Source organism: Camellia sinensis, chromosome 6 (genome assembly GCF_055761805.1).
Source record: "Camellia sinensis isolate YWXY chromosome 6, ASM5576180v1, whole genome shotgun sequence".
NCBI lineage: Eukaryota > Viridiplantae > Streptophyta > Magnoliopsida > Ericales > Theaceae > Camellia > Camellia sinensis.
In genome coordinates, this window is record NC_138966.1 from 63,093,655 (window position 1) to 63,121,161 (window position 27,507).

Below are 27,507 nucleotides of genomic sequence, written 5' to 3' on the forward strand. Positions count from 1 at the left end.
CCAAGGGTCCTTAATTATAATATTTAAAGTTCACTTGCCAACCCCTCAATGCCAAGAGTCCGAGAACTATACAAGTTTTGAGGTGACGGGCACCACTTTACATCAATCCAATGTGAATTAGAATCTGAGTCATTACAATTACCTTTTGGTAGTACAATTATTACACTTCAAAAATATTAATTATTGAACATAAAAGAATGGCAAACTAGGAAATTCATGTTATTTTAATTCTTGGTTTTTGAAAATGGACTAATATTTTGGAACAATGAAAAATGAAGTTAGAGACTAAAATTTTGGTATGGAGGAAGTATTATATATGTGAGCACTGGATTTGGTGTCCAAGTGTTTGATGGTTTCTCCTTCTGTCACGTGTTCCTTATTTTCTAATTAAAAAGATAATAACAAGATAAACAAGACCTGAACCTTGGATTTTGAATTTGTCAAATAAGACTCTTATTACTTGACTAGTACATAATATTTAATAAATACTTTATTTTACATTTACTTATTTGAATTGCACACGTAATGCGTGTGTCACCCGCTAGTACTATTATGAAGTAAAGGCTAGACTTAATATCCAAGCCTTCTTCTCATGACATGTGACTGATTTTCCTATTATAAAATAAAAAGTTATACAATGTCGTAAATGTGGTTTGAATCCAAAACTTTAGATTTTATTACGAAGCATCTTACTACTTAAGCAACTTACATATTATGATATTAATTAATTTATTTATTTATTTTTATTCTTACTTATTTTATTTACACATATATTGCTTGTGTTACCTGCTAGTTGTATTGATATGAACAATAATCCATATAATATTCAGGGCTACAAGAAAGAATATCATCCTATGACCTATCAACTAAAAATAGGTAATGAATATTAATTAGTGATGGATATTCTATAAGATTTGTTGAATTTAGAGGGCATTTGATAAATATTTTTAATTTTCAGAAATAAAAAATTCGAAACTAACATGAAATGTTTGACCAACTATTTCCAAAATAACTTTTTAGGAATAATTTTTGAATTTAAAAAAAAAATCACAAAAATAAAAATGATATGAAAATGAGGGTTTTTTTTTTTTTTTTTTATAATGTCTATAAATAAAATAAAAAATTGGATAAATTACAATAAATTTCCTTAAACCATGACTCATTTTGTTTTATTGAAATTCAAAACTCAACAGTTAATCACCTCACAGTACTATTTTACTACAACCAACCCCTTTTGTTAAAAATTTACATAAAATCAAATCATATGTAAAACACATGACACATTTATTAAATTTTAGGATAATAATATCACTATTTCATAATCTCATTTGCACTTTGTCACTGAGATAAGGAAGACAACGTGCAAATGGGATAACTAGATAAAATATTATTGTCGTAAAAAAATCAATAACTATATCATTTGCTTTATATATGACCTGATTCCATTTAAATTTTGACACTGAACCCTAACGAAAGGTATTATGTATAACAAACACTACTGCTCAGTAAATATACATTATCTGCAACACTCAATTTGACTTTATATCTTTAATAGAAAGAAGCCCCAAACTCAAGTCTAGTCTACATATATAAGACATGAGGTTTTGATAACAATGTTCTTCTTAGTCCTGCACACCACATATGACTTTTTTACAACAATTGAATGATTAAGGTCCCTCTCTATAATTTCACATTGATATTCCAAGTTGGTTACAGTTGATGTGAACCACAACTCGTCGGTGGTTTAAGAGTAGACAACTTAAATGCTGGTTTAGACTAAACTCTTGAGTAAAAGAGGACCACATGGATTATATTATGTGAATTCTATTAATTTATGTACTTATTGCACATGGTAAGATGATTAAAGGGTTGTACATCGCTATAAAAGTGGGTATAATAAAAAATATATAATATTTTAAAACTTTTTTAACATGTGCCTTAAAAATACATATTAACAAGATCTTTATTATATATATAAATAATAAAAGTTATTATCAAAACAATTTTACATAATAAAGTTAGCATTAATTACACCAAAACCTCCTTAACTATTATTGAACATCACTTAATCTCCTCATTTATGAATTTGTATAAATTGACCCCCTCAACTATAAAAATATATCAGTTTTACTTCCTCTAGACCACTTTACAAAAGAGTGTATTTCTACAACTTTTAATAGTTGATGAGGGTAAAGTGATACTTGTAATAGAGTTGCAGAGGTATTGGTGTAATTAACCTATTTTATTGTCAAAATAATTGTCAAAAATTAAAATAGTAGTTGAAAATCTCCCAATAAATTAACAAAAAATGAATAAATCGGGGATTATCAAAAAGAATTTCACTTCATTAGTTATCTTAAGCTCTCCATCAAATCACAAAGAGAGCAAAACAACTTCTCTCATTAGATACAAAAGAGATCTCATCATTACATTTATATTACACATATTTCATTCTCTTAGTTAAGAAAAGAAGAAGAAAAAAAAATTTATCAAAATTATTTTCATTGTGAAATTAGATAGCTTATTATGAATGCCCCAATTAGACCTTTCATCTTGGGTTTTAAATAGGCTTGAGTGGACTCTGTCATTGATGGCAATTTGGTTTAAAATTAAAGGTGAAATTGTCAGACCATGTTAAGTGGTGTTTCATAAAATTAAAAATTGAAAATTGAAAAATTAAAGGATTTAGATAGTGAGGCTTATAAATTTTATCTCATTTTTTTAAGAAAACTGAATTATATAATAGTGTTGATTAAAAACTATAAAAGAACTTCTCTTGTATTTATGTAATTAATTTTTGGGAAAATTATAATAAAAAAAAATTCAAAGCTTGACTATTATAACAGAATAAACCCTAAGTTTTTAATTTTATCAATTTCAACCCTAATCTTTTGATTTGTTTTCAATCTAAATTATTTGCCTATTTTCGTTAACTAAAATCGACGAAAAAATAATATTTTACTAATTAAACCTAATGTAAATATACATAACATGTCTAAAATACTCATTTTCATTGGTCAAGTTTGACATACTTGAAAAAAGACAAAAGTCAAAAAGTCACTATTCTATTTAAGTCACATCATCTTATTTAAGTCACATCACCTCTCTAACACATCACTTCAAACCCAACCCAAACCTAACCCATATTTCATAAAAAGTCAAAAAGTGCACTTATTTAAATCATCCCAAACAACCTAGTGACTAAAATATCTATTTTTTGTCAATTTTACTTAACGAAAATAGACCAATAGTTTAAATTGAAAATAAATATTAAAAAAAAATAAAATTGATAAAATTAAAAACTCACAGTTTATTTTGTTATAATTGTTAAATCTTGAGTTTTTTTTTTTTTTGGTTGTAATTTACTCTTAATTTTTCAATTTGTTTCATTATCACTTTTGTCATAATAATAAATTATTTTAGAATACACATGTATTATATACAAGTTATATTACCACAAATGTCATAACTAAATTTGCTTTCAGTCATAACTAAAAAAAAAATTAGTCATAACCAAACATCATCTAAGGTATAAATAAAATAAGAATTGCACATTTAATGATTATCAATAAAAATATATCTAATATTAAAATTACTAAACTAACCCTCGACTACTAAAAAAAGAATGTTTTCCAACCACTATAAGCCATTGCAAATAATAAAAATACAATTGCAAAAAACTTTTTGCAATAGTTCATGCAACAACAAATGGGAGTCGCAAATGTGGGAGTGGCAAATACTTTTTGCAACCGCAAAACAATAGTCGCAAACTATTAGTAACCACCTAGTCTACTTATAGAAACTGATGTTTTGCCGTCGCAAAGTAAAAAAAAAAAATACACCTACAATGTATTAGCGACCATCGTTACCATCGTCAAAAAAATAAAAAATGCCTACAATGTTTTAACAGCTTATATTCTCATATATATATTCAAATATTACATACAATAAATGTAAAGAGATATTTACAAAAAATTTAACAATCATGCATTATTTTCCATCTCTTCCCTTAATAAAATCCCCGTTACGATAACAAAGAGTTCCTAAAAGAATCTTGCAAAGATTTTCCACCTATTGCAATTACAAAAAAAAAAACATTTGAGGTTACAGTAGTTCTAATTCCAAGAATCCCTGCAATTACCACCCAAATTCACGTTAAAAACTAGTATATGGAAAAAAGAAAAAGGCCACTTCTTTACAGTCTTGTTACAGAGTCTTGAAGAATATAGGTTGTCCTAAAAGAATTCTTGTCAGTCTTATTGCCACCATTGCTCCCTCTGTCAAGAGAACATTGGAAACAAATCATCAACCTCTAATATTGAAACTACAAGTTCAAGCAAAAAGAGGCTTGAATTTGATTATTGAACACTAGTAAGACAAAAACCAACACAATATCAAACTTTCTCAGCTAGCACTGTACAGCCAATAGAAATGGCACTTTGAAAATAACTTGACAGGTTCACTGGGTGTGGGTGATCAGTAGAGGTTCATTGGCTCTCAAGCACAAGTCAGCACTAAGAGATTCATCAAATATAAAACAGACAACTAATGGTTAGTAAATAGTATGTATTTAAAGTCAATTCAAGCATGGAAATAAAAAAATTGATAATACTTGATAAAATAATCATTCATCAAATAGTCCACAAGAATGGCTTTGTGCATAGAAATCCTTTTCATAACATTTCCAGCTAAAAAAAGTTCAAAAATGATCTGGACCCCCTTCCCCCCCCCACCCCACCACCCCCACAACCCCCTCTTGGATTGATTGGCCAGATTATTATTATTTTTTTATTTTTATTTTTTTCCTCCTCCAATCACCAATCCCCACGTGTGTGGGGGTGGTGGGGGTTGGTGATTGAGGGGGTCTCAATGACATCTCAAAAAAGTTTGATGTCAACTTGAGTCCACAAAAGCATAGGACCAAATCACCAAAAGTTCCTAATACTAACAAACTAGTTGAAAATTTCATAATAATATGCAACATTCGAAACTATGCCACACCATCAATCTACAAGATCACAAGAAGCAGGTATTATCATGCGATTACTAGCCACACCATCTGTGCATGAAAAATGACATAGAGAGAGAGAGAGAGAGAGAGAGAGAGAGAGAGAGAGAGAGAGAGAGAGAGAATTGTTAACATAAATTTCAGAACATAAACCTTACACTTTGGATCATTTACCATGTGTATTATCAAGAAATCAAGACAAAATGACATACCTGAATCCATTGATGAACGGTTAAACGGAAGCGTGATTATCAATGAACTCTTTGTTATTGATTATGTTATTGCCTTCTAATCCTTTCCCCTTTGGTGCCTTATGTTTTTCCTTGAGAGGATTTAGAAAGAAAAATGGCAGTGTTCTTATTTTTCCACTTGGTAAGGAATAGGGACCATAACCTTTTAAAGGTTGTAATTGGTTTTCAAAACTGAAAGGTTGTGGAAGTTCAAAAGGAATGAAAACCAACTTTAACCAATATGTTTTAATTTCTATTTCTGCCCCTCATAGAAATAGAAATTATACAACTAGTATCTACACATTAGATCCATAACACATATACCCTTAAGCCTATTAACTAAATTGAATCACTTAAATTGTAGGCTTCTTATAAATGATAACACCACATTTAATTATGTGGTCCCATTGAGACATTATCTAACAATCTCCCACTGGACCACATATGTATCCTGAAAAATGTGCTTGACTTTAGTGAGCTCAGAAATTTGTTATCATAACTTGAGGGTATCCAAACAATCTTGTCCATTAACTATATTAATATAGGATCAAAGCGGTCTTCGTTACATCAATCGTAACTCGACCCACCAATGGTCACGTATACTAATACAGTTAAATGACATAGATCAATCATGGATGTGTAGCATGGAAATTACATGTGATGTGGTCCATACATGCCTATTTCCAACTGGTCCTAATTAACTTTATTGAGATCAATACTTTACAATACGTAACAGAGCGTAATAAACTGAATATTTCATTTCTGCAGAAATTAATCTAATTACATAGATAAAACTCAAGGCTGACATAAAGCAGTAATATAAATACAAACTCCCACTAAACCAGAATGTTCTCAAATAGAACAACACCCATCTGAGCAGTGTGCTCATGAAAGACCTTGGGTGGTAGTCCCTTCGTAAGTGAATCCGCTATCATGGAGTTTGTCCCAATGTGCTCTATGGAAATCTGTCCCCTCTGCACTCTTTCTTTTACAACTAATCTCTAAATAAATTAATTTAATGACAAAATCTCAAGATACCTAGCACAACATTAATACCAAGCCTTTGGGTAGTGATATTAACTGTAAGTGGTATTCTTGTTGTAATGATCAAACATTGACAATAAGTTATGTCAAATAACAAATCTATCTTTTGATGGATTTATTATTCACATTAGGTTTTCTTGACAATTGGCACATGTTTATCACCACAAAATGTGTGTGTAATTCTGCCAAGTCTTAATCATGTCTTTGGACCGATAAATACCCGCATGAGATACACAGACATGAACTTCAAAACATTCCATATAAAACAATCTAGACAAGAGAGATCACTTTTGTGACATCTTGTTTGAATTGACTTATATTGAGAATGTTAGAAAATTAAATTTCTGTAGACGTTGTATGAAATTACATTAAATTTAAAGATTTCTAAATTTGTGACCCCGTATATTTTATATAATCTGCAGCAATTCCAATTATATATATACATATATAAATAGAATTGACGGGTCCAAAAAACAAATAGTTTTTTTTTTAATGTTCAAAATTAAACCGATCAAATCGCAAGATATATCTATATATATATATATATAAATACATGATGTTCATCCATTTGAGAGAAAAAAAAAAAAAACTACCCACCGAATCATTTTACAATTCCAGAAAACAGATTGCCATTTTCACAAAACAAAACAGGAAAAAACAGAATTTACATCCATAAGAAAATTCAGAATCTGATTCTAGGAAACTGAATAGAATGAATAAAGCATATCAATTCTGATAAGACACATGATATGCTGGCTTTGATACCAATTGTTAACATAAATTTCAGAACATAAACCTTACACTTTGGATCATTTACCATGTGTATTATCAAGAAATCAAGACAAAATGACATACCTGAATCCATTGATGAACGGTTAAACGGAAGCGTGATTATCAATGAACTCTTTGTTATTGATTATGTTATTGCCTTCTAATCCTTTCCCCTTTGGTGCCTTATGTTTTTCCTTGAGAGGATTTAGAAAGAAAAATTGCAGTGTTCTTATTTTTCCACTTGGGAAGGAATAGGGACCATAACCTTTTAAAGGTTGTAATTGGTTTTCAAAACTGAAAGGTTGTGGAAGTTCAAAAGGAATGAAAACCAACTTTAACCAATATGTTTTAATTTCTATTTCTGCCCCTCATAGAAATAGAAATTATACAACTAGTATCTACACATTAGGTCCATAACACATATACCCTTAAGCCTATTAACTAAATTGAATCACTTAAATTGTAGGCTTCTTATAAATGATAACACCACATTTAATTATGTGGTCCCATTGAGACATTATCTAACAATAGAAACTATGCCACTCTTTCTTTTCTTATTCATGTATATATATATATTTTTAATTATGGGTCCTTGTGAATATTGACTTGATATTGTGCAAGAACATCATACCAGATGATGGTGCAATTATCAGTCTCATCACTTGTAGAAAGAGGGATTGAAAGCTTTTTCATGCCCTTGTCAACACCCTAAAGCAAACTCACCTCCTTTTGGATCAAGAGAGTCCCCAAATATAAAAATAAGAACTAAGATAACAAGAAATCTATTACATGAATATTGCACAGGCCACAACAATTATGCAAAATAAGAAACAATTACTCACAATGCATGAGAGTATTTGGTTAAGAGGGTACCACAATAGACTTATTTATTATGTTGATCAGTGGTTACCTGTCTTGCTCCAAAAACCCAAAAGCATAAGCATAACAATTTTAAAATGCTCAAAGTCAAAACACAAAAGCATGAGTAACTATTCAATCATATATTAGAAATGCTACATTAACTTGCTAAGTAAAGCTTACCTTGCTCATAAAAGTTAAGGCATTAACTATTCAAGCCTATTTGGTTGTTTTTTGAGTGATAATGCCCTAGGAGTTGATCAAAAGACACGGAAGGAACCAAAACAGCCTTTGAAATGCCTTCAATATCATCACCATTACATGATAAATAATAATAAAAAATCTCCATGAGGTAGCAGTGAATGTATGAAGCTAAAGACAAAAATATAGAAAGGCACAATGAAGTTATCTTAATGTTTGTTCTTCATTACACAATTCATGGTTCTTAAACAAACTGAAATGATGAGATGGCATTTAATGCTATAATGCTCTGTTCAGTGGTTCTCATTCCACTTAGAATTACTCCTTCAACTGTGTTTAATTTCATACAAAAACAAGGGCCAAACTTTTTTTTTTCCTTACAGAACTGGAAAAATGCTTTAAAATTAGTTTAGGTTTTGATAGAATTCTGAAAATTCATCATTTGTATATAACTGCGACAGAGCACGAGTAGCACCCTGAGCAACACTCAAAGTAAAATAGACTTCAAGCAAAGAAAACTAATCCTGATTAATAATGCTATAATTGGGCACTTGAGATTCCATCATGCAATCTATGAAGTGAATCCATGAAATCTTTATCAAAAAATTAACCATTCCGTGAAGAAAGAACCTTTCCACAATTTTATGTTCATACCAAATTAACATTAACACTCAGAATATGAAAAGTTACTAGTTAGTAAAGTTTAGTATTATAAAAACTACCTAATAGACTGAGCATAGAGTTTCCAATCAGAACTCAAAAGCTCTCTCTTCAAATCCATGTATTGTCCAGCACTGTGCTTGTGCTTGGCCTTTGTGTGAGATCCCAAAGCATTTTCCAAGTTAAATGACCTGCAAAAAAATTTTGAGGAGGGAAAATTGAGATACTATAGCAGTATTAGTTGTTGCTTTTTCTTTCTATTACTTCAATGCATAAGAGATAACCCTCTAGGACTCAACACAAAAGATAAATTATAACAAACATGTAGCCCATAAAAACTGAAATGGTCCCAAAACCTCGACTAAAAAGTAAACATATAGGTGACACAAAATCGAAAACTATTGCAAACAAAAAACATAAGATAAATTTATTATTAAAAATTAAATTTAAAAAAAAAAAAAACAAAAGTCCTGCCAATTAAGAATTTAAAACTACCATCACAAAGGAAAAACAACAAAATTAAAAACCAAGATTGACATGGGAAGAGAGAAAATAAACTGTATGATCGGAGCATGAGAGGAAAAAGGAATATGGGGCATAGTAAGTATGGCTCGTATAGTGCTTGTTGGACTCAATTAAGTGCCAAAATAATTAAGAGCACACCAAGAGAAATAGTTAAACCAGTATTACAGTGAGTGGTATGAAAGATTGCTGAACAATACAATGATCATAAAGCCATACAACTACATAAAATGAATGGAGTTGCTGAACAAAACTTTGTAGTGAATTGAGCTGTTTGATCCCCCCTCCCAAAAAAAAAAAAAAATGATGTCACACAAAGATATGCTAGTATATTGATAAAGGAAGTGAAACACATAAGCACATGTTCAAGCATTTAGACTGTAAACATTATAATACCAGAAACAGCAAAGAGAGAGATAAAGGCTTGGAACTGAAGTTATTGAAATTTGAAATCCAAATTCAAATATGGAAGAGAGAGAGAGAGAGAGAGAGAGAGAGAGATATTCAAATTCAAAACCATAGGCATCTTTACATAGACCCCAGTGTTATCAGAGGCGAGCCTAAGCGCTCGCCTAAGCGCTAAGCGAGGCTTTAGCGCTTCACGCACATTGAGGTGAGGTGAAATGGTGAGGCGATGGAGAAGCGCCTGAAGTGAGGCTTAGGCGATGAAGCGCCAGGCGAAAAGAAGCGACACTTCATCAGATTTTGGCCTGATTTAAGTTCGAATCATCTGGGCCCTTCATCGACTTCATTCGAATCATTTGGGCCCTTCATCGACAAAGTTAATTACTAAATAAGAAGTCCAAACCCTAGATCGACTTCGTTCGTCGACATCTGGGTCTTCTGGGTCTTCTTCTTCCAAAGTCGAATCATCTGGGTCTTTTTCTTCCATCTTCGGACGTCGTTCCGAGGTGAGTTCCTACTTCTTCCTTCTTCTTCCTTTCTTCTTCTTCTTCCTTTCTCTTTTGTTCACTGTCGACTTCCCCCCTGTTCTTCCCCCTTGTTCTTCCCTTCGACTTCACCTGTTCTTCTTTGTTCAATTTTTTCTTCGACTTGAAGAACAGTGTTGAACCCTGTGTTAAAATTAATTCAATTAATTTTAAAATTAATTTTTAATTCGCAAAAATTAATTTTTAAAATTAATTCAATTATTTTAAAATTAATTTTTTTTCAATTAATTCAATTATTTTTTTTCTTCTGTGTTAAAATTTCAATTAATAAAATTAATTTCCTGGTTATTCAATTAATTATTCTAATTCAATTAATTCAATTAATTTAATTCAATAAAATTAATTTCCTGGTTATTTTAATTTCCTGAATTAATTATTTTAATTCAATTAATTCAATTAATTTCAACTATTTTAATTTCTTTATGTTCTTTAATGTTGTTAAAATATGTTCTTTAATTTCTTTATGCTGAAACATTGAACTACTTGTTGGATAGAATTAATGTCGAAGTCGAGTGAAAGTAAAAAAGATCCGGCATGGCAATATGCACTATAGCGATCCCGGTTGTCCCTTTACTGTTCTGTTGTATTCCGGACTCGGTTCCGTGATGTTGGTGGTGGTATACCTTGTTGTCATCCTTTAATTCCACTTGATTGAGTTTTAGGATGTATTGGGCAGAGTTGTTACAGGTTGGTTAGGCTTTGGTTTCAATTCTTTGTTGCCCAGTTTTTAGGAGGTCCGCTCGAGCGGGTCTTCTTGCGCTCGAGCAGAGATTGCACGCTCCCATTTTTTTGTGTCCCTACAAAACTTCTGCAGGTGTGATTTTTACGCTCGAGCGGGCTTCTTTACGCTCGAGCAGGTACTTTGGCGCTCGAGCGAGTAGTACCTTTGGGTGTAAGTTCTGGGAGGGGGAAATTTACGCTCGAGCGGATTGGTTTTCGTGCTCGAGCGGATGTACTTTATGCTTGTGTCTTGGCACTCGAGCGGGCCTTATTGCGCTCGAGCGGACCTATTTTTTTGTTCTTGATGCTCAAGCGTTGTGTTCTCCGCTCGAGCGAAAATGTCGTATATCAGTTGGCAACTGGGCATTTTAAAATCACTTTTTACATTCTCTCTCTCTCTCTCTTACTTTCTAAAAAGACTTTTTGAGAGTTCCTCACTCTAGAAACTCCCTTCTCTCTAGGGTTTGATCTAGTTAGAGTATTTCCCTTCCCTTCGGCCTTTGTAAGAGTTGGATTGATCGTTGAGGGCTACGTTTTGATCCGAGTATATTGAGTTTTGGAGCACGTTGAGTTTCTTCACCTTCTTTCCTTGAGCTCCGAATTTGAGGTAGGGATTCCTACTCACTCTTATGGGTTTTAACCTAGATTTTGAGCTTATTGTTTAAATGGTTGATTGTGGGACTTAGGGTTTCAAAATGTGTTAAAGAGGGTTTTGTGATTTTGGGCTCATAATATGTATTTTGGGTTTCAAAATGGTGTTATTGATGTTGGTTGTTGATATTTAGACCATTGGGTCAATATTTGGAAATCGGGTGGAAAACCCTAATTTTGGGAAAATTGTGACTTTATGGAATTGAGTTGAAAATAATGAAATTGGTTCACTACATGGTTGAATAGTGGAGTTAGATTTATTAATCGCTCACTTTTGAAAACATTGATATTTTATCTGTTGGAGCTTTTATTATCTGTTTAGAAATAGTTGCTTGGGCTACCGGTGGAGGGTAGTTTTGATTGTTGTAGACAATGCATGATGATTAGGCAAACTAAAACTAATCAATTGGATATGTCATAGAGTATGACGGTTGATAGAATACATTAACGTTATGTATTGATTGATTGTGTATATGACCTTGTGTATATACGTTGTGTGTGTGGGAGGAGATAGGGGATGTACTCCACGGTTTAGGGGAAGATAGGGGATGGACCTCTAAACTGGATGTTGTTTGGGAGGAGACAGCGGATGGACTCCACTGATACAGCTCATTTGCTTGTCAGATATTGTGTTGATATAGCTCATATGCTTATCTTTGGAAGTGTTGATACAGCTCATATGCTTATCATTGGAAGTGTTGATATAGCTAATATGCATATCTGTTGAAATGTGGATACAGCTTGTATGCTTATCTGTTGAGATGTTGACACAACTAGTATGTTTATCTATCATAAAAATGAAAAATGTTTAATATGAGTCGTTGTCTCATATAAGTGGTTGGCCAGGTTCTGAGCCATTGATGTAAATTGTGGAATGGATAAGAAATGGAAATTGAAATGAAACATGAACATAGTGGTCATGAAATGGAAATGGGTTATGAATTGGTTTATGGAAATTGAACATTTATCAATTGCTAATGTCTTAGTCATTGCTCATACTGTGTTTAGCATATCTCTTCTGGGCGTTGGCTCACCCTTTATGGGACATTATTTTCAGGTACAGGTAGTATGCCACCTCCAAGGACATAGCTTGGGTGATGATGAGAGTTGAAGACTCTTTTTGTTTATTTTGATGTATTAAATGTAAATTCAAGCCAAGGGCTTAATATGTATTGAGTTAGCACTCTTTTTTTTGTAACCAAGTGTTAACTTGGAAAGCTGTAAGCCCATAGGGCATTTGCTTTTGTTGTTAACATGTAATACAGTTGTAAGAACTACTCTGATGAATAGAAATGGTTAGTTTCTTTTATATCAATGCATGTCTAAAGTGATGGGTTTTATGTATTATTTTGAGGGCGTTACATGCACGGATGGTAAATCCCCAAAACCTTTCAAAGTTCATTTGTAACTTTTGCGACAAAGAAATGAATGGCGGTGTTTACCGAGTCAAGAAACATCTTGCTGGTGGTTATAAAAATGTTGTTGCTTGTAAAAAATGTCCGTCTCATGTCAAAGATGAGATTAAAGACTATATGTCTCAAAAAAGTCAATCAAAGGTGCAATTGAGGATGGTTCCTGATTTTGATGAGATGGATAATGATGACGACGATGATGATGAAATTCTTGAGATAAATCAACATGGTAAAGGCCTGTTTCTACTCAAGGTTCTACCCGTCGAGAACAAGGAAGTAACTCCTCCAAATCTGTTGGTTCCAAACAACCAAAGCAAAAGGGACCCATGGATGTGTACTTCATCCCTGATCCGGAAGTTGCGGTGCAAAATCGTAAAGCCAAGGGAAAGCAAACAAGAATTGATGATAATGATCCTAGCAAGAATGTATTGAGAGATCGGGCTCTTGTTTGGTTTTCGAGGTGGATGTATGATACAGGTATACATTTCAATGTTGTGAACTACAATAATTTTGGGCCAATGGCTGAAGCTTTTGGGCAATATGGTCCTGGCATGAAACCACCAAGCTACCATGAAGTGCGGGTTCCTTATTTACAGAAAGAGGTAGACCACACTAATAAGACCATGGAGGATCATAAAAAAGATTGGGTAACATATGGATGCTCTTTAATGGCCGATGGGTGGAAGGACAAAAGAAACAGGGCATTAATTAATTTTTTGGTTAATTGCCCAAGAGGATCAATGTTTATTGAATCCATTGATGCTTCTAGCTTATCGAAGGATGCAAATAAGATGTTTGAATTGCTTGACAACTTTGTGGAGCGTATTGGTGAAGCCAACGTGGTTCAAGTTGTTACAGATAGTGCCTCAGCAATTGTGTTGGCCGGTTAGTAACTTCGTAGTATACATTTACTTAGTACTTACTTACAATATGATTATGCAATTCTCATATTATTTTTTTAAAAAAAAAAAAAACTTGTAATAGGAAAGTTTTTGGAGGCAAAGTGGCCACATTTGTATTGGACACCATGTGCAGCTCATTGCTTGGACTTGATGTTGGAGGACATTTTCAAAATTCCCAACTTCAACAAGACATTTGAAAAGGCAATTGCGGTGCATGGTTATATCGTGAACCGCTCTGGTTTGTTGAATATGATGAGGCAATTTACCCAGTGCAAAGATTTGATCAAGCTAGCAAAAACTCGATTTGCAACTGCTTTTCTAACTTTATCAAGGACTCATCAACAACAAACCAACTTGAAGAAGATGTTCACTTCAGAGGAATGGACCACAAGCAAATGGGCGAAGGAACCACAGGGTAAAAAGATCGCACAAGTCATATTAATGCCTTCTTTTTGGAAAAATGTTCTTTATGCTCTCAAAATATCGAGTCCTCTTATTCGTGTACTGCGATTGGTTGATGGTGAGAGAAAGCCTCCCATGGGATATATTTATGAGGCAATGGATAGGGCTAAAGAAGCCATTGCAAAATCATTTAATGGAAATGAAGAGAAGTACAAGGAGTTTTTTGAAATAATTGACAATAGATGGAATGTTCAATTGCATAGGCCTTTGCATGCAGTTGGGTATTGTTTAAACCCAGAGTATTTTTATGCAAATCCGAATATTGAGAAAGATAAGGAAGTCATGTCAGGCTTGTATAAATGCATACAAAGGTTGGTCCCAAGCAATGAGACACAAGATAAAGTTTGCGCAGAGTTGACTACCTATAAGAAAGCTGATGGTCTCTTTGTGATGGCTTTGACCATTAGACAAAGAACTACAAGGGCACCAGGTGATCTATATTTTATATTTAAGTAATTTTAGTTAGTTTTTTATATTTTAAATATTCTTTCTAATTAATTAGTTATAATCAACAGTTGATTGGTGGAGTGCATATGGTTCTGAAACGCCAAATTTGCAAACATTCGCCATCAAAATTCTTAGTCTAACTTGTAGCTCATCTGGATGTGAGCGGAATTGGAGTGTGTTTGAACATGTGAGTACCTATTTTTAACTATAGTGAATATGAATACCTATAAATTTATTAATACCTAGATAAAAATTTGAATATTTTTATTTGGTTTGAATTTTTGCATATTCACACCAAAAAGAGAAATAGGTTAGCTCAAAAACGTCTGAATGATTTGGTATTTGTTAAGTATAATAGAGCATTGAGACGTCGATACAATTCCCGTGACACTATTGATCCCATTGCTTTGACGGATATTGATGAAAGTAACGAGTGGTTGGTTGGGAGGATGGAGGAGGAACTTGTCTTCGAGGATGATACTTTGACATGGGATGATGTTGCTAGAGCTGTTGGAGTTGAGGAAAGTAGTCATAGAACTAGATCAACAAGGGCAATAGAAAGGGGTTGTTCAACTTCAAAATCAGCAGCTAGACCTAGATTGCAACTTATTGATGAGAAAGAGTCAATTTCAGATGGGGGAGAGGAAGAAGATGTAGAGGGATATGCTGAAGCCAATGATAATGAAGAAGAAGTTCATTTGCTTGATGTTAAAGGTGATTTTTAGAACTTTTGGATTAGTGGATTGTATTTGTCTTTGTTGGATATTTTCTTTTGTTTATGGATATTTAGTATTTGGAATGATAACTGCATGATGGTTTTTGAAAATATTTATATTTTTGTCTATACCATTTATTTAAAAAAAATATCCTTTCTGGTCGCCTCGCTTCGATGAAACCCTCGCCTCGCCTCATCGCCTCGCGCTTAGGCGTTAGGTGACCTTGTCGCCTCGGTTCGCTTTTCGCCTTAAAAAACACTGATAGACCCTAATCATGTAACGCCCTCAAAATAATAGCATTAAACCCAACAAACAAGACAAGCGATGATTGATAAACTAACCACCTTCTATTATTCATTAGAATTCCATTACATAAGTATTACATGTTAATCTCATAACAAAATGCCCTACGGGCTTACAGCTTTCCAAGTTAACACTTGGTTACAACAAAGAGTTCTAACTCGTTTACACATTAAGCCCTTGGCTTGAAATTACATGTAATACATCAAAAGTACAACAACAAAACTATGCCCGCCACTAGCCTCCCAGCTATGTCCTTGGAGGTGGCATGCTTCCTGCACCTGAAAATGATGTTCCCATATAGGGTGAGCCACAGCCCAGTAGAAATACACTAAACCAACCATGGACAATGACTAAAACATTAGCAATTGATAGTTGGTCAACACTGATACAATCACATAAATTACATATTTATGTCAACGACTTACTAGTCCCATTTACTTTTCATTTTCCCTTTTTCAACAGATAAGCATGCTAGCTCTATCATCATTTCCACAGATATGTATAAAAACTATATCTCACATTCAGATAAGCATAAAAGCTATATCCACAATCTCAACAGATATGTATATCAACAATATCCACAGATAAGCATACAAGCTGTATCCACATTCTACAACAGATATGTATATCAACAATATCCACAGATAAGCATACAAGCTGTATCCACACTTCACAAAGATAAGCATATGAGCTCTATCTTCACTTCTCTAGACAAGCATATGAGCTCTGTCTACGGAGTACATCCCCTATCTCCTCCAAATACCTATCCGGTTTAGAGGTACATCCCCTATCTTCCCCTAAACCGCGGAGTACATCCCCTATCTCCTCCTCTACACACAACATATATAAACACATTGGTTCTATATACAATCACACAATACATACATTTAATGTATTCAATTAACCGTCAAGTTCCATGACACATTTCATTGATTAGTTTCAGTTTGCCTAATCAACATACATTGTCTACAACAATCACGACTATCCTCCACCGATAGCCCAAAGCAGTTATTTCTAAACAGAAAATAAATGCACAATGGATATTCAATCAACATTTCATTCCTTCATTTCTCTCAATTAATTATCCCAATTAATTAAACAATGTAATTAGGTCAATTCCCATAATTAACATTTCAACCCTTAGGTTCCATTTTCATCAATGATTTAACATTCATTCCATTTCTCTATGCCAAACATGCATATAGGTTTATTATGAATAAAACCCCAACTTTTGTAAAATTACACAAAAGCCCCAAACTTTTACAAAATTACCAAACCAAGCCCAACATCTCAAAATACCAAAATTTAAAGACAAAACCCATAGAGAGGAGTAGGATATCCCTACCTCAAATTCGGAGTCCCAAAGGAGAAGATGACAAAACCCAACGTGCTCCAAAACCCGAGATTTTCTGATCAAAAGGAAGCTCTCGACGATCAACACAACTTTTGTGAAGACAAAAGGTGAGTAAACGATCCTTACTAGATCAAATCTAAGAGAGAAGGGCCGATTTAGAGTGAGAAGCTCTGAAAATGGCTTTTTGGAAAAGTAAGAGAGAGAAGAGAAAGCAAAAGTGATTTGAAAAGGCACAAATTCGGGACTTTAACCCAGTCTCCCGCTCGAGCGTAAAACACCCCGCTCGAGCGGCCACTCACAGACTTACGCTCGAGCGGCCAACCTCCCGCTCGAGCGCAGAATGCACTCGCTCAGCACTTTTGCAGAACCAGACCTCCGCTCGAGCTCCCAACCCTACGCTCGAGCGTACAACACTGCACAACAAATACTGGATGGGTGTATTCCACGCTCGAGCGCCAACATCTACGCTCGAGCGGACAGGCCAAAGATCTGGGCAACTAGTTTTGGTTTCTAAACTCAACCAACCTGAAACAAACCCACCCAACACATCCCATAACTCAAATATGAAGTAAAGAGGATGCAAACAAGATAATAGTCAACTACCAACATCTACAGACACAAGTCTGGATCACTATACAACAAGGGTAAACCCGAGATCGCTATAACCTCCCCCCCTTAAAGAATTTCGTCCCCGAAATTAAGCACCAGTTTTCAAAACAAGTTTTCTTCCATTTTAAACAATGTTATATTTTAACATTCAACAATTCGACCCATTACCGGTCATCCCATCCCTTAAACAAGAGACATATCACAATATGTAAACAACATATGTACTTTCAACATGCATCAACATTATGCACTATCCTTCCAATTTCAACAATATGTTCAACAGATATGATGTTACATTCAACTTCCATATGAGGCAAGTTCCAAAACATACTACCAATAATCAAAACATTCTCAATGTTTCACAACTTAAGACATATATAAAAGCTCTTAAGTTCAACAACATGCAACTTTAAATACAAGATTACATATCAACAAACAAGTCCGGATATTTCTCTCGGACTTCCAACTCACGTTCCCAAGTGGCTTCCTCCACTCCGTGATGTTTCCACAAGACTTTCACCAAAGGAATGGTCTTGCCACGCAGGACCTGATCCCGCCTATCCAAGACCCGAACCGGTCTCTCCTCATACGAGGCATCCTCATCTACCTCTAAATCGCTCCAATCCAGCACATGTGATGGATCTGGTTCATACTTCCGAAGCATACTCACATGAAACACGTCATGCACTCCGGACAACTGCGGTGGTAAGGCTAACCGATAAGCAACCTCACCTATCCTCTCAAGGATCTCAAAAGGACCAATAAACCGAGGGGATAACTTCCCACTCTTTCCAAACCTCATCAGACCTCGCCTAGGTGATATCTTCAGAAAGACATGATCACCTACTTCAAACGCCAAAGGTCTCCTCCTACGGTCAGCATAAGATTTCTGCCGACTCTGGGCTGTAACAAGCCTCCTACGGATAAGCTCAACTTTCTCCGTCGTCTCCCTAACCAACTCCGGACCCAACAAAGGTGCATCACCCACCTCGGCCCAACAAACTGGAGACCTACACGGTCGGCCATACAAGGCCTCAAACGGTGCCATACCGATGCTAGACTGAAAACTGTTGTTGTAGGCAAACTCTACCAATGGCAAGTGCCTCTCCCACGTCCCACTGAAGTCCAGGACACAACCCCGAAGCATATCCTCGAGGATCTGAATAGTACGCTCGGACTGCCCGTCAGTCTGAGGATGATAAGCCGTACTAAAGGTCAACTTAGTGCCCAAGGCACTCTGCAAGCTCTGCCATAACCTAGCAGTAAAACGAGGATCTCTATCTGAGACGATCGTCACTGGGACCCCGTGCAATCTCACTACGTCCCGAATATACAAATCGGCAAGATGATCTACCGAATCTCTCACGCGCATAGGAATAAAGTGCGCCGACTTAGTCAACCGGTCTACAACCACCCAAATAGCATCACTACCCCGCTGAGTCCTCGGAAGACCTACAACGAAGTCCATAGTGACATGCTCCCACTTCCACTCGGCAATAGGCAAGGGTTGCAACAAACCCGCTGGCCTCTGATGCTCGGCCTTCACTTGCTGGCAAGTAAGGCACTTCGATACGAAAACAGCCACATCTCTCTTCATACCCCGCCACCAAAACTGGCGACCCAAATCCTGATACATCTTAGTACCTCCCGGATGCACCGCAAGGCGCGAATGGTGAAACTCTCGGAGTACTTCCTCACGGCAAGACTCCGGTACAAACAAACGGTCTCGGTATCTCACACTCAGGTCGGGATACACCGTCAAACCCTTCTCAACTTTCCCACTGGAGATCTTCTCTCGGAGGGATTCTACCTCAAGGTCACCTCTCTGTGCCTCTAACACTCTAATCACAAGTGTAGGCTGCGCAACAACAGAAAACAAGACCGCAGCCTCAACAGATTCGCCCAGTAGCAAATCAAACTCGCCAAGTGCTCCCAACATCTCCCATTCCCGGATGGCTATACAAGCTACATCATTAATGATTTTCCTACTAAGGGCATCGGCCACAACATTGGCCTTTCCCGGATGATAATGCAACTCAAAATCATAATCCTCGATGAATTCCATCCATCTCCTTTGCCTCAGATTCAAGTCTCTCTGTGTAAACAGATACTTTAAACTCTTATGATCCGAGAATACCTCGAACCTCTCACCATAAAGGTAGTGCCTCCAGATTTTCAAGGCAAAGATCACAGCTGCTAACTCTAGGTCATGTGTGGGGTAATTCTTCTCGTGTATTTTCAACTGACGAGAGCCATAAGCTACCACTTTCCCCTCTTGCATCAACACACAACCCAAACCCTCTCGTGAGGCATCACAATAAACCGAGTAACCCAACCCTCTCTCCGGAATAATCAACACTGGAGCGGTGGTCAATCTAACTTTCAGCTCTTGGAACGACTTTTCACAAGTCTCACTCCACACAAACTTGACTCCCTTCCGGGTCAGGCTAGTCAACGGTGACGCTAACCTGGAGAAATCTTTCACAAACCGACGGTAATACCCAGCTAATCCCAGAAAACTGCGGATCTCAAACACACTCTTAGGCTGTGCCCAATCTTGCACTGCCTCAACCTTGGATGTATCAACAGACACCCCTTCCCCGGATACCACGTGGCCTAAGAATTTGACTTCCCCCAGCCAGAACTCACACTTCCCAAACTTGGCATACAGCCTATGGGCTCTAAGTAACTCAAGCATCACTCTCAAGTGTGCCTCGTGCTCCTCCTCAGTAGGCGAATAGATAAGAATGTCGTCCACGAAGACAACCACAAATCGGTCTAAGAACTCCCGGAAAATCCGGTTCATCAAGTCCATAAAGACTGCCGGTGCATTGGTAAGCCCAAATGGCATCACCAGAAACTCATAATGGCCATACCGCGTACGGAATGCCGTCTTAGGAATATCTTCCTCCCTGACCCTCAACTGATGGTAACCCGATCTCAAGTCTATCTTAGAGAAACAACGGGAACCCTTCAACTGGTCAAACAAATCATCTATACGGGGCATAGGATACTTATTCTTAACCGTAGCCCGATTCAACTTCCGATAGTCAATACACAATCTCAAGGCACCATCTTTCTTTTTAACAAAGAGGGCCGACGCTCCCCACGGTGAAACACTAGGGCGTACAAAGCCCTTATCGAGCAATTCCTGGAGCTGAACTTTCAACTCAACCAACTCTGCTGGAGCAAAACGGTAAGGTGCCATAGAAATCGGCGCCGTACCAGGCACTAAATCAATAGAGAACTCTATCTCTCGGTGAGGTGGCAAACTAACAAGTTCTTCGGGAAAAACATCCGAATACTCACAAACCACCCTCGGTAACACAATCTGAGTCTCAACACACTCGCTACTCTCAAAGCTAGCAAGTAACCCACTAAGCTCACTTCGCCCTCGCGAATCATACCCCGGTGGCAAAACACTACCAACCCGGTCTCCCAAGAAATGGAACCACTCCCCGCTCAAGGTACATAATGTAACCCTCTGGCGGTAGCAATCAATAACAGCCCGGTATGACGATAACCAGTCCATACCCAAAATAACATCAAAACCCTTCATGGGCATGACAACAAACGGAAAAGGAAGCCTATAGTCGGCGACCTCTATATCACATCCTCTAACACCCTGTTTCAGGATCAACTCACCGCCCAAAGGCGATACCACACAAATAGGAGATGCTAACTGTGCTAACTCCAATTCCAAAACAGATGCAAATGCAGCAGATACAAAAGAATGAGATGCACCCGTGTCTATCAACACACTAGCAACCGAGTTGCAAAACAGAAAAGTACCTCTCACCACCGATGGAGCCGGTACTAAATCCTGCGCGGTAACAGCATACACGCGCCCCGTAGGCCCCTGGTCTACCTGCTCACCTCTCGGAGCAAAAGACTGCTGCACAGACTGGGATGACGAAACTCCCGGATTGGCCCTCGAGGCCTGCACAGACTGAGCTGGCTGAAAACCCTGCGTCTGCCTAGAACCAGACGCTCCCGAAGTGGCACTCAACTGTGGGCAAAACCTTTTCATGTGCCCAGGTTGTCCACACTGATAACAAGTCAAGAGCTGCCCCCTGCCCAAACTCTGACTCTGCGGTCTAGCTGATGAAGAAACAGCTTTCTGACCTCCACCCTTCTGCGGGCAAACAGAAACCTTGTGACCCAACTGGCCACACTTGTAACAAGTGAATTCCCCCTGACCACCTCTCCCTGAGCCTACACTCGGCACTGGGAAGGTCGATCTAGCAACACCACCCTGCGACTGCTGAGGGTTAGAACCCCTCTGCCTCCTGCTATCACTCTGACTATCCTGGCTCCTCTTGGAGCCTCTCTGCCCCTCATCCTCTTCCTGCATCATAAGCTCCATATGAGCTGCAGCATCCACCAGGTGTCTATACTCTCGGATATAAGACCCACCAACTCTCAACTTGAGGCCCCGCCTCAACTTCCGCTCAAACTCATAGCAACGGCGTTCCTCAGACGCCACCAGTTCAGGCGCAAACCTAGACAGACTGGTAAAAGTAGCCTCAAACTCGGCCACTGACAAGCCTTGCTGATTAAGCCGGCTAAACTGATCCCTCAGCTTCTCCCTAGCTACTGCAGACAAAAACCTCTCCTGAAAAGCATTCACAAACGCCTCCCAAGTACCCCCAACACGAGCTTTCTCGTATTTCCACCATTGACCCGCATCTCCCTTCAGCTGGAAGGATGCCAAGGTCACTTTCAGTGCTCCGTCCTCGATGCCAAGCATCTCAAACGTCTTCGTTGTCTGTTCGAGCCATTCATCTGCCTTAAGCGGCTCTTTAGGATCCCCGATAAACTCGTCCGGATTACACCGAAAGAACTCCCTCTTCAAGAAGGAAGGCCCTGCCTCAGCTGCCTGATTCTCAGCCCTAAGAATACCCAAAGCTCCTGCTAACTCTCTGGCCAAAGCACCCACGGCCTGCTGACCCACTGGCTCAGCCACGTTGGCCTGACCAACTCCCTCCTGCACTGCCGGAATCTCACCCTGTAACGGTGCTTCCTGCCTCGCAGGTCTACCTCGCCTAGCTCCTCTTCCTCGTCCTGACATCCTAATTAAGGCAACACAGAACGTTAGCACATTCATAGGTGTGCCGAAACTAAACACTCACGTCCTAATGCATGGACAAGTGTAATTCACTCCACATAAGCACATAAACACATAAGCACTTACGAATTTCATTTCCGGATAATGATAGTCCCGAGACGTCACTAGAGTTCCGGTTAGAAACAGCATTGATCAAGTGCTTTTCCAACAAGACTCCCAGAAACTCAAGGATCCGATCAACATCCTAGAAATTAAATCCCATACCCACATAATCACATAAGCATGTTAGCATTTAAGCACATCACATATGATACTACATCTAAGTCTCTATCAAGCGAGACAAACCCATTGTGATAGTAATCACTTCCCACGTACCCAAAGTATTCGAACCCGGTACGCTCTGATACCAAGTTGTAACGCCCTCAAAATAATAGCATTAAACCCAACAAACAAGACAAGCGATGATTGATAAACTAACCACCTTCTATTATTCATTAGAATTCCATTACATAAGTATTACATGTTAATCTCATAACAAAATGCCCTACGGGCTTACAGCTTTCCAAGTTAACACTTGGTTACAACAAAGAGTTCTAACTCGTTTACACATTAAGCCCTTGGCTTGAAATTACATGTAATACATCAAAAGTACAACAACAAAACTATGCCCGCCACTAGCCTCCCAGCTATGTCCTTGGAGGTGGCATGCTTCCTGCACCTGAAAATGATGTTCCCATATAGGGTGAGCCACAGCCCAGTAGAAATACACTAAACCAACCATGGACAATGACTAAAACATTAGCAATTGATAGTTGGTCAACACTGATACAATCACATAAATTACATATTTATGTCAACGACTTACTAGTCCCATTTACTTTTCATTTTCCCTTTTTCAACAGATAAGCATGCTAGCTCTATCATCATTTCCACAGATATGTATAAAAACTATATCTCACATTCAGATAAGCATAAAAGCTATATCCACAATCTCAACAGATATGTATATCAACAATATCCACAGATAAGCATACAAGCTGTATCCACATTCTACAACAGATATGTATATCAACAATATCCACAGATAAGCATACAAGCTGTATCCACACTTCACAAAGATAAGCATATGAGCTCTATCTTCACTTCTCTAGACAAGCATATGAGCTCTGTCTACGGAGTACATCCCCTATCTCCTCCAAATACCTATCCGGTTTAGAGGTACATCCCCTATCTTCCCCTAAACCGCGGAGTACATCCCCTATCTCCTCCTCTACACACAACATATATAAACACATTGGTTCTATATACAATCACACAATACATACATTTAATGTATTCAATTAACCGTCAAGTTCCATGACACATTTCATTGATTAGTTTCAGTTTGCCTAATCAACATATATTGTCTACAACAATCACGACTATCCTCCACCGATAGCCCAAAGCAGTTATTTCTAAACAGAAAATAAATGCACAATGGATATTCAATCAACATTTCATTCCTTCATTTCTCTCAATTAATTATCCCAATTAATTAAACAATGTAATTAGGTCAATTCCCATAATTAACATTTCAACCCTTAGGTTCCATTTTCATCAATGATTTAACATTCATTCCATTTCTCTATGCCAAACATGCATATAGGTTTATTATGAATAAAACCCCAACTTTTGTAAAATTACACAAAAGCCCCAAACTTTTACAAAATTACCAAACCAAGCCCAACATCTCAAAATACCAAAATTTAAAGACAAAACCCATAGAGAGGAGTAGGATATCCCTACCTCAAATTCGGAGTCCCAAAGGAGAAGATGACAAAACCCAACGTGCTCCAAAACCCGAGATTTTCTGATCAAAAGGAAGCTCTCGACGATCAACACAACTTTTGTGAAGACAAAAGGTGAGTAAACGATCCTTACTAGATCAAATCTAAGAGAGAAGGGCCGATTTAGAGTGAGAAGCTCTGAAAATGGCTTTTTGGAAAAGTAAGAGAGAGAAGAGAAAGCAAAAGTGATTTGAAAAGGCACAAATTCGGGACTTTAACCCAGTCTCCCGCTCGAGCGTAAAACACCCCGCTCGAGCGGCCACTCACAGACTTACGCTCGAGCGGCCAACCTCCCGCTCGAGCGCAGAATGCACTCGCTCAGCACTTTTGCAGAACCAGACCTCCGCTCGAGCTCCCAACCCTACGCTCGAGCGTACAACACTGCACAACAAATACTGGATGGGTGTATTCCACGCTCGAGCGCCAACATCTACGCTCGAGCGGACAGGCCAAAGATCTGGGCAACTAGTTTTGGTTTCTAAACTCAACCAACCTGAAACAAACCCACCCAACACATCCCATAACTCAAATATGAAGTAAAGAGGATGCAAACAAGATAATAGTCAACTACCAACATCTACAGACACAAGTCTGGATCACTATACAACAAGGGTAAACCCGAGATCGCTATAAATCAGTTCCTTTAACAAAACACGAAACAAATCATACGAATGAAATCAGTCTATGAAACCAAATGAATCAATGTTAGACCATCATATGAATCGAAATCAACATGACATTCAGAGATCAACCATCAAAATCAATCAAAATCATATCCATGAGCTGAGAAATTGAAGCAAATCGTAGAAAGTATTCACAAACCATTGAGATCACAGATCTACCAGCAAAACACACTAACTCAAACTGCATCTACATAAACATAAATGCATGTATATATGTGTATCTACAACGTATATAAACCCGGAAAATGAACCCTAACGAAGCAAAATGGACTAGAAAATAGTTCAAGGAATTCACCATGGTGGAGATGGAGAAGATTGGGGTGATTGAACAGAGTTAGAGAGAGAAAATTTAGGGAAATGGTGATATGTAGTTAGAGATCTATGGTCAAAATCGCTCTTATGATCAGGGGCGATTGAACAAGGTTAGAGAGAGCAAGAGAGACGGTGACACCTCTGTTTGTAAATAGTTGTGAAAGGAATTAGGGCATAGGTATAAGAAGAGGGAAAAATAAATAAAAGAAAAGATTAGTCTCTCTTGCAAATATTATTTTTTGCGACAGTCAAAACAGTTGGTCGCAAAAAAATTAGTTGCAAACAATTACTTTTCTAGTAGTGCTCCCATTAATGCCGTTAGTCATCGAAAGGTCAGTGCAATTTCAAAAAAACAAGAGAAGGCCAATGTGATTTTCAGAAACCTCAAAGGGTACTGACTGTAATTTACCCATTGTTTTAAGTAAAAATTCATTAAACTAATTTGATAAAGTTAATAAATTTTTAAGTGATAGAAAACTTATTTAATATTGACTAAATTTATAAATACTTATGCGTAAGTATCGATATACACTCTTACAACCTCACTACTATCACTATCACCACTGCCACTACTATCATTGCACCATCACAATCACCAATAACATTACACCACCGTGCCACCCCATTTTTACCTTTACAATATTACAGCTCCACCATCACTACAATCACTATCCCTTTACTTCCATCACCATTACCATTGGGGTTCCATTAACTTTTATAGATATGGTCACCACAAGTTTATGTTTCATAAGTTCTTTTTAAAAAAATTACTTTTGTATACATATATATTTTTTATTTAGTAGATTTTTTACCAATAATTTCACATTTTTTTTTAAATTTAAAAATGTATTTAAATTAAGTGAATCTAAAAATTAAAAAATTCACTAAACATAAAAAACAAAAATACAACAACTATATTTAAAAAATGTTAACAAAAGAGTGATTTAAAATTTTCAAACACTGACTCTCTAACGGCAAGAGAAACAAAAAATAGAAAATTATTTATAGATATTTACGATATATTTCTTATCCTAACTAGTAGGGGCAACTCCACCTGGGTAGGTGATAAAAATTCTTAAAAAATTTATATATATTATCAATATTTTGTTTAATATCTTACTAAAAATTAAAAAACCCATCAAATAATGATAAATACTCATTAGAGACCTATAGTTTGAGAAGTTTAAAAGGTATGTATCATAATCAAATCAACAGTTCCCAAATAAGTCTTATATACAAGCACATAGTGCACAGTAACACGGTAAACAAGGTTCCTCAGTTACACATAACATACGATTGTCACGCAAAAGTTCCAAATCAGTTACAAAATCTAGTCAACTTTCTACCAATCAAAATTACATGGTCTCACAATTATAGAGTTCATCATTTAGGGTCCTCAACTCGGTCATACGATTACAGGGTCATAATTCCAGTGGTTTAATCATTGAAGACAGTAGTATAACAACCCACCCCAAGCATAGGTTCAGATGTATATGTGCATGTGCAGAGTTAATCGATATCTCCATACATATTTCACAAATTTCCCAAATGAAGCATATACATTCAATGAATACGGTCTCGATCTTGTGGGTCTAACCAACCTAGATACACATGCAGCAAATATGAAAGAATATGCCGATCCGAATCAAATAATATCCCAAGCAAAGATGTACACATGTACTAATTCAGAATCAATCAACACATAAGCATTCATTTGTAAGAAGTACAGATACCTGGGATCACGGTCATAATATTCTGAGTGCTTTATGGGATGAGTGTAATTACTCTATCCTGAGTA

The 27,507-nt window shown here is 36.8% G+C and overlaps 1 protein-coding gene and 1 long non-coding RNA gene across 4 annotated transcripts; one reads left to right on the forward strand and one right to left on the reverse strand.

Annotated features, from left to right (window-relative positions):
- Positions 1 to 3,989: 3,989 nt before the first annotated feature.
- On the reverse strand, positions 3,990 to 25,858 carry LOC114292441 (uncharacterized). 3 transcript variants are annotated; one of them, XR_014332390.1, is made up of 3 exons: positions 10,103 to 10,286; positions 8,835 to 8,963; positions 3,990 to 4,277 (listed from the first exon to the last, which is right to left on the reverse strand). It is a non-coding gene; the product is annotated as an uncharacterized LOC114292441 (long non-coding RNA). The 3 variants fall into 3 exon arrangements; XR_014332391.1 differs by lacking the exons at positions 3,990 to 4,277; positions 10,103 to 10,286 and adding exons at positions 8,014 to 8,211; positions 25,693 to 25,858; XR_014332392.1 differs by lacking the exons at positions 3,990 to 4,277; positions 10,103 to 10,286 and adding exons at positions 8,014 to 8,211; positions 25,693 to 25,858 and having other exon boundaries at positions 8,835 to 8,998.
- LOC145792668 (uncharacterized) lies at positions 14,031 to 15,699 on the forward strand. Its single transcript, XM_082873894.1, has one exon. It carries the CDS (start codon positions 14,080 to 14,082, stop codon positions 14,845 to 14,847), a length of 768 nt encoding a protein of 255 aa, XP_082730020.1. The 5' UTR covers positions 14,031 to 14,079; the 3' UTR covers positions 14,848 to 15,699.
- Positions 25,859 to 27,507: the final 1,649 nt, after the last annotated feature.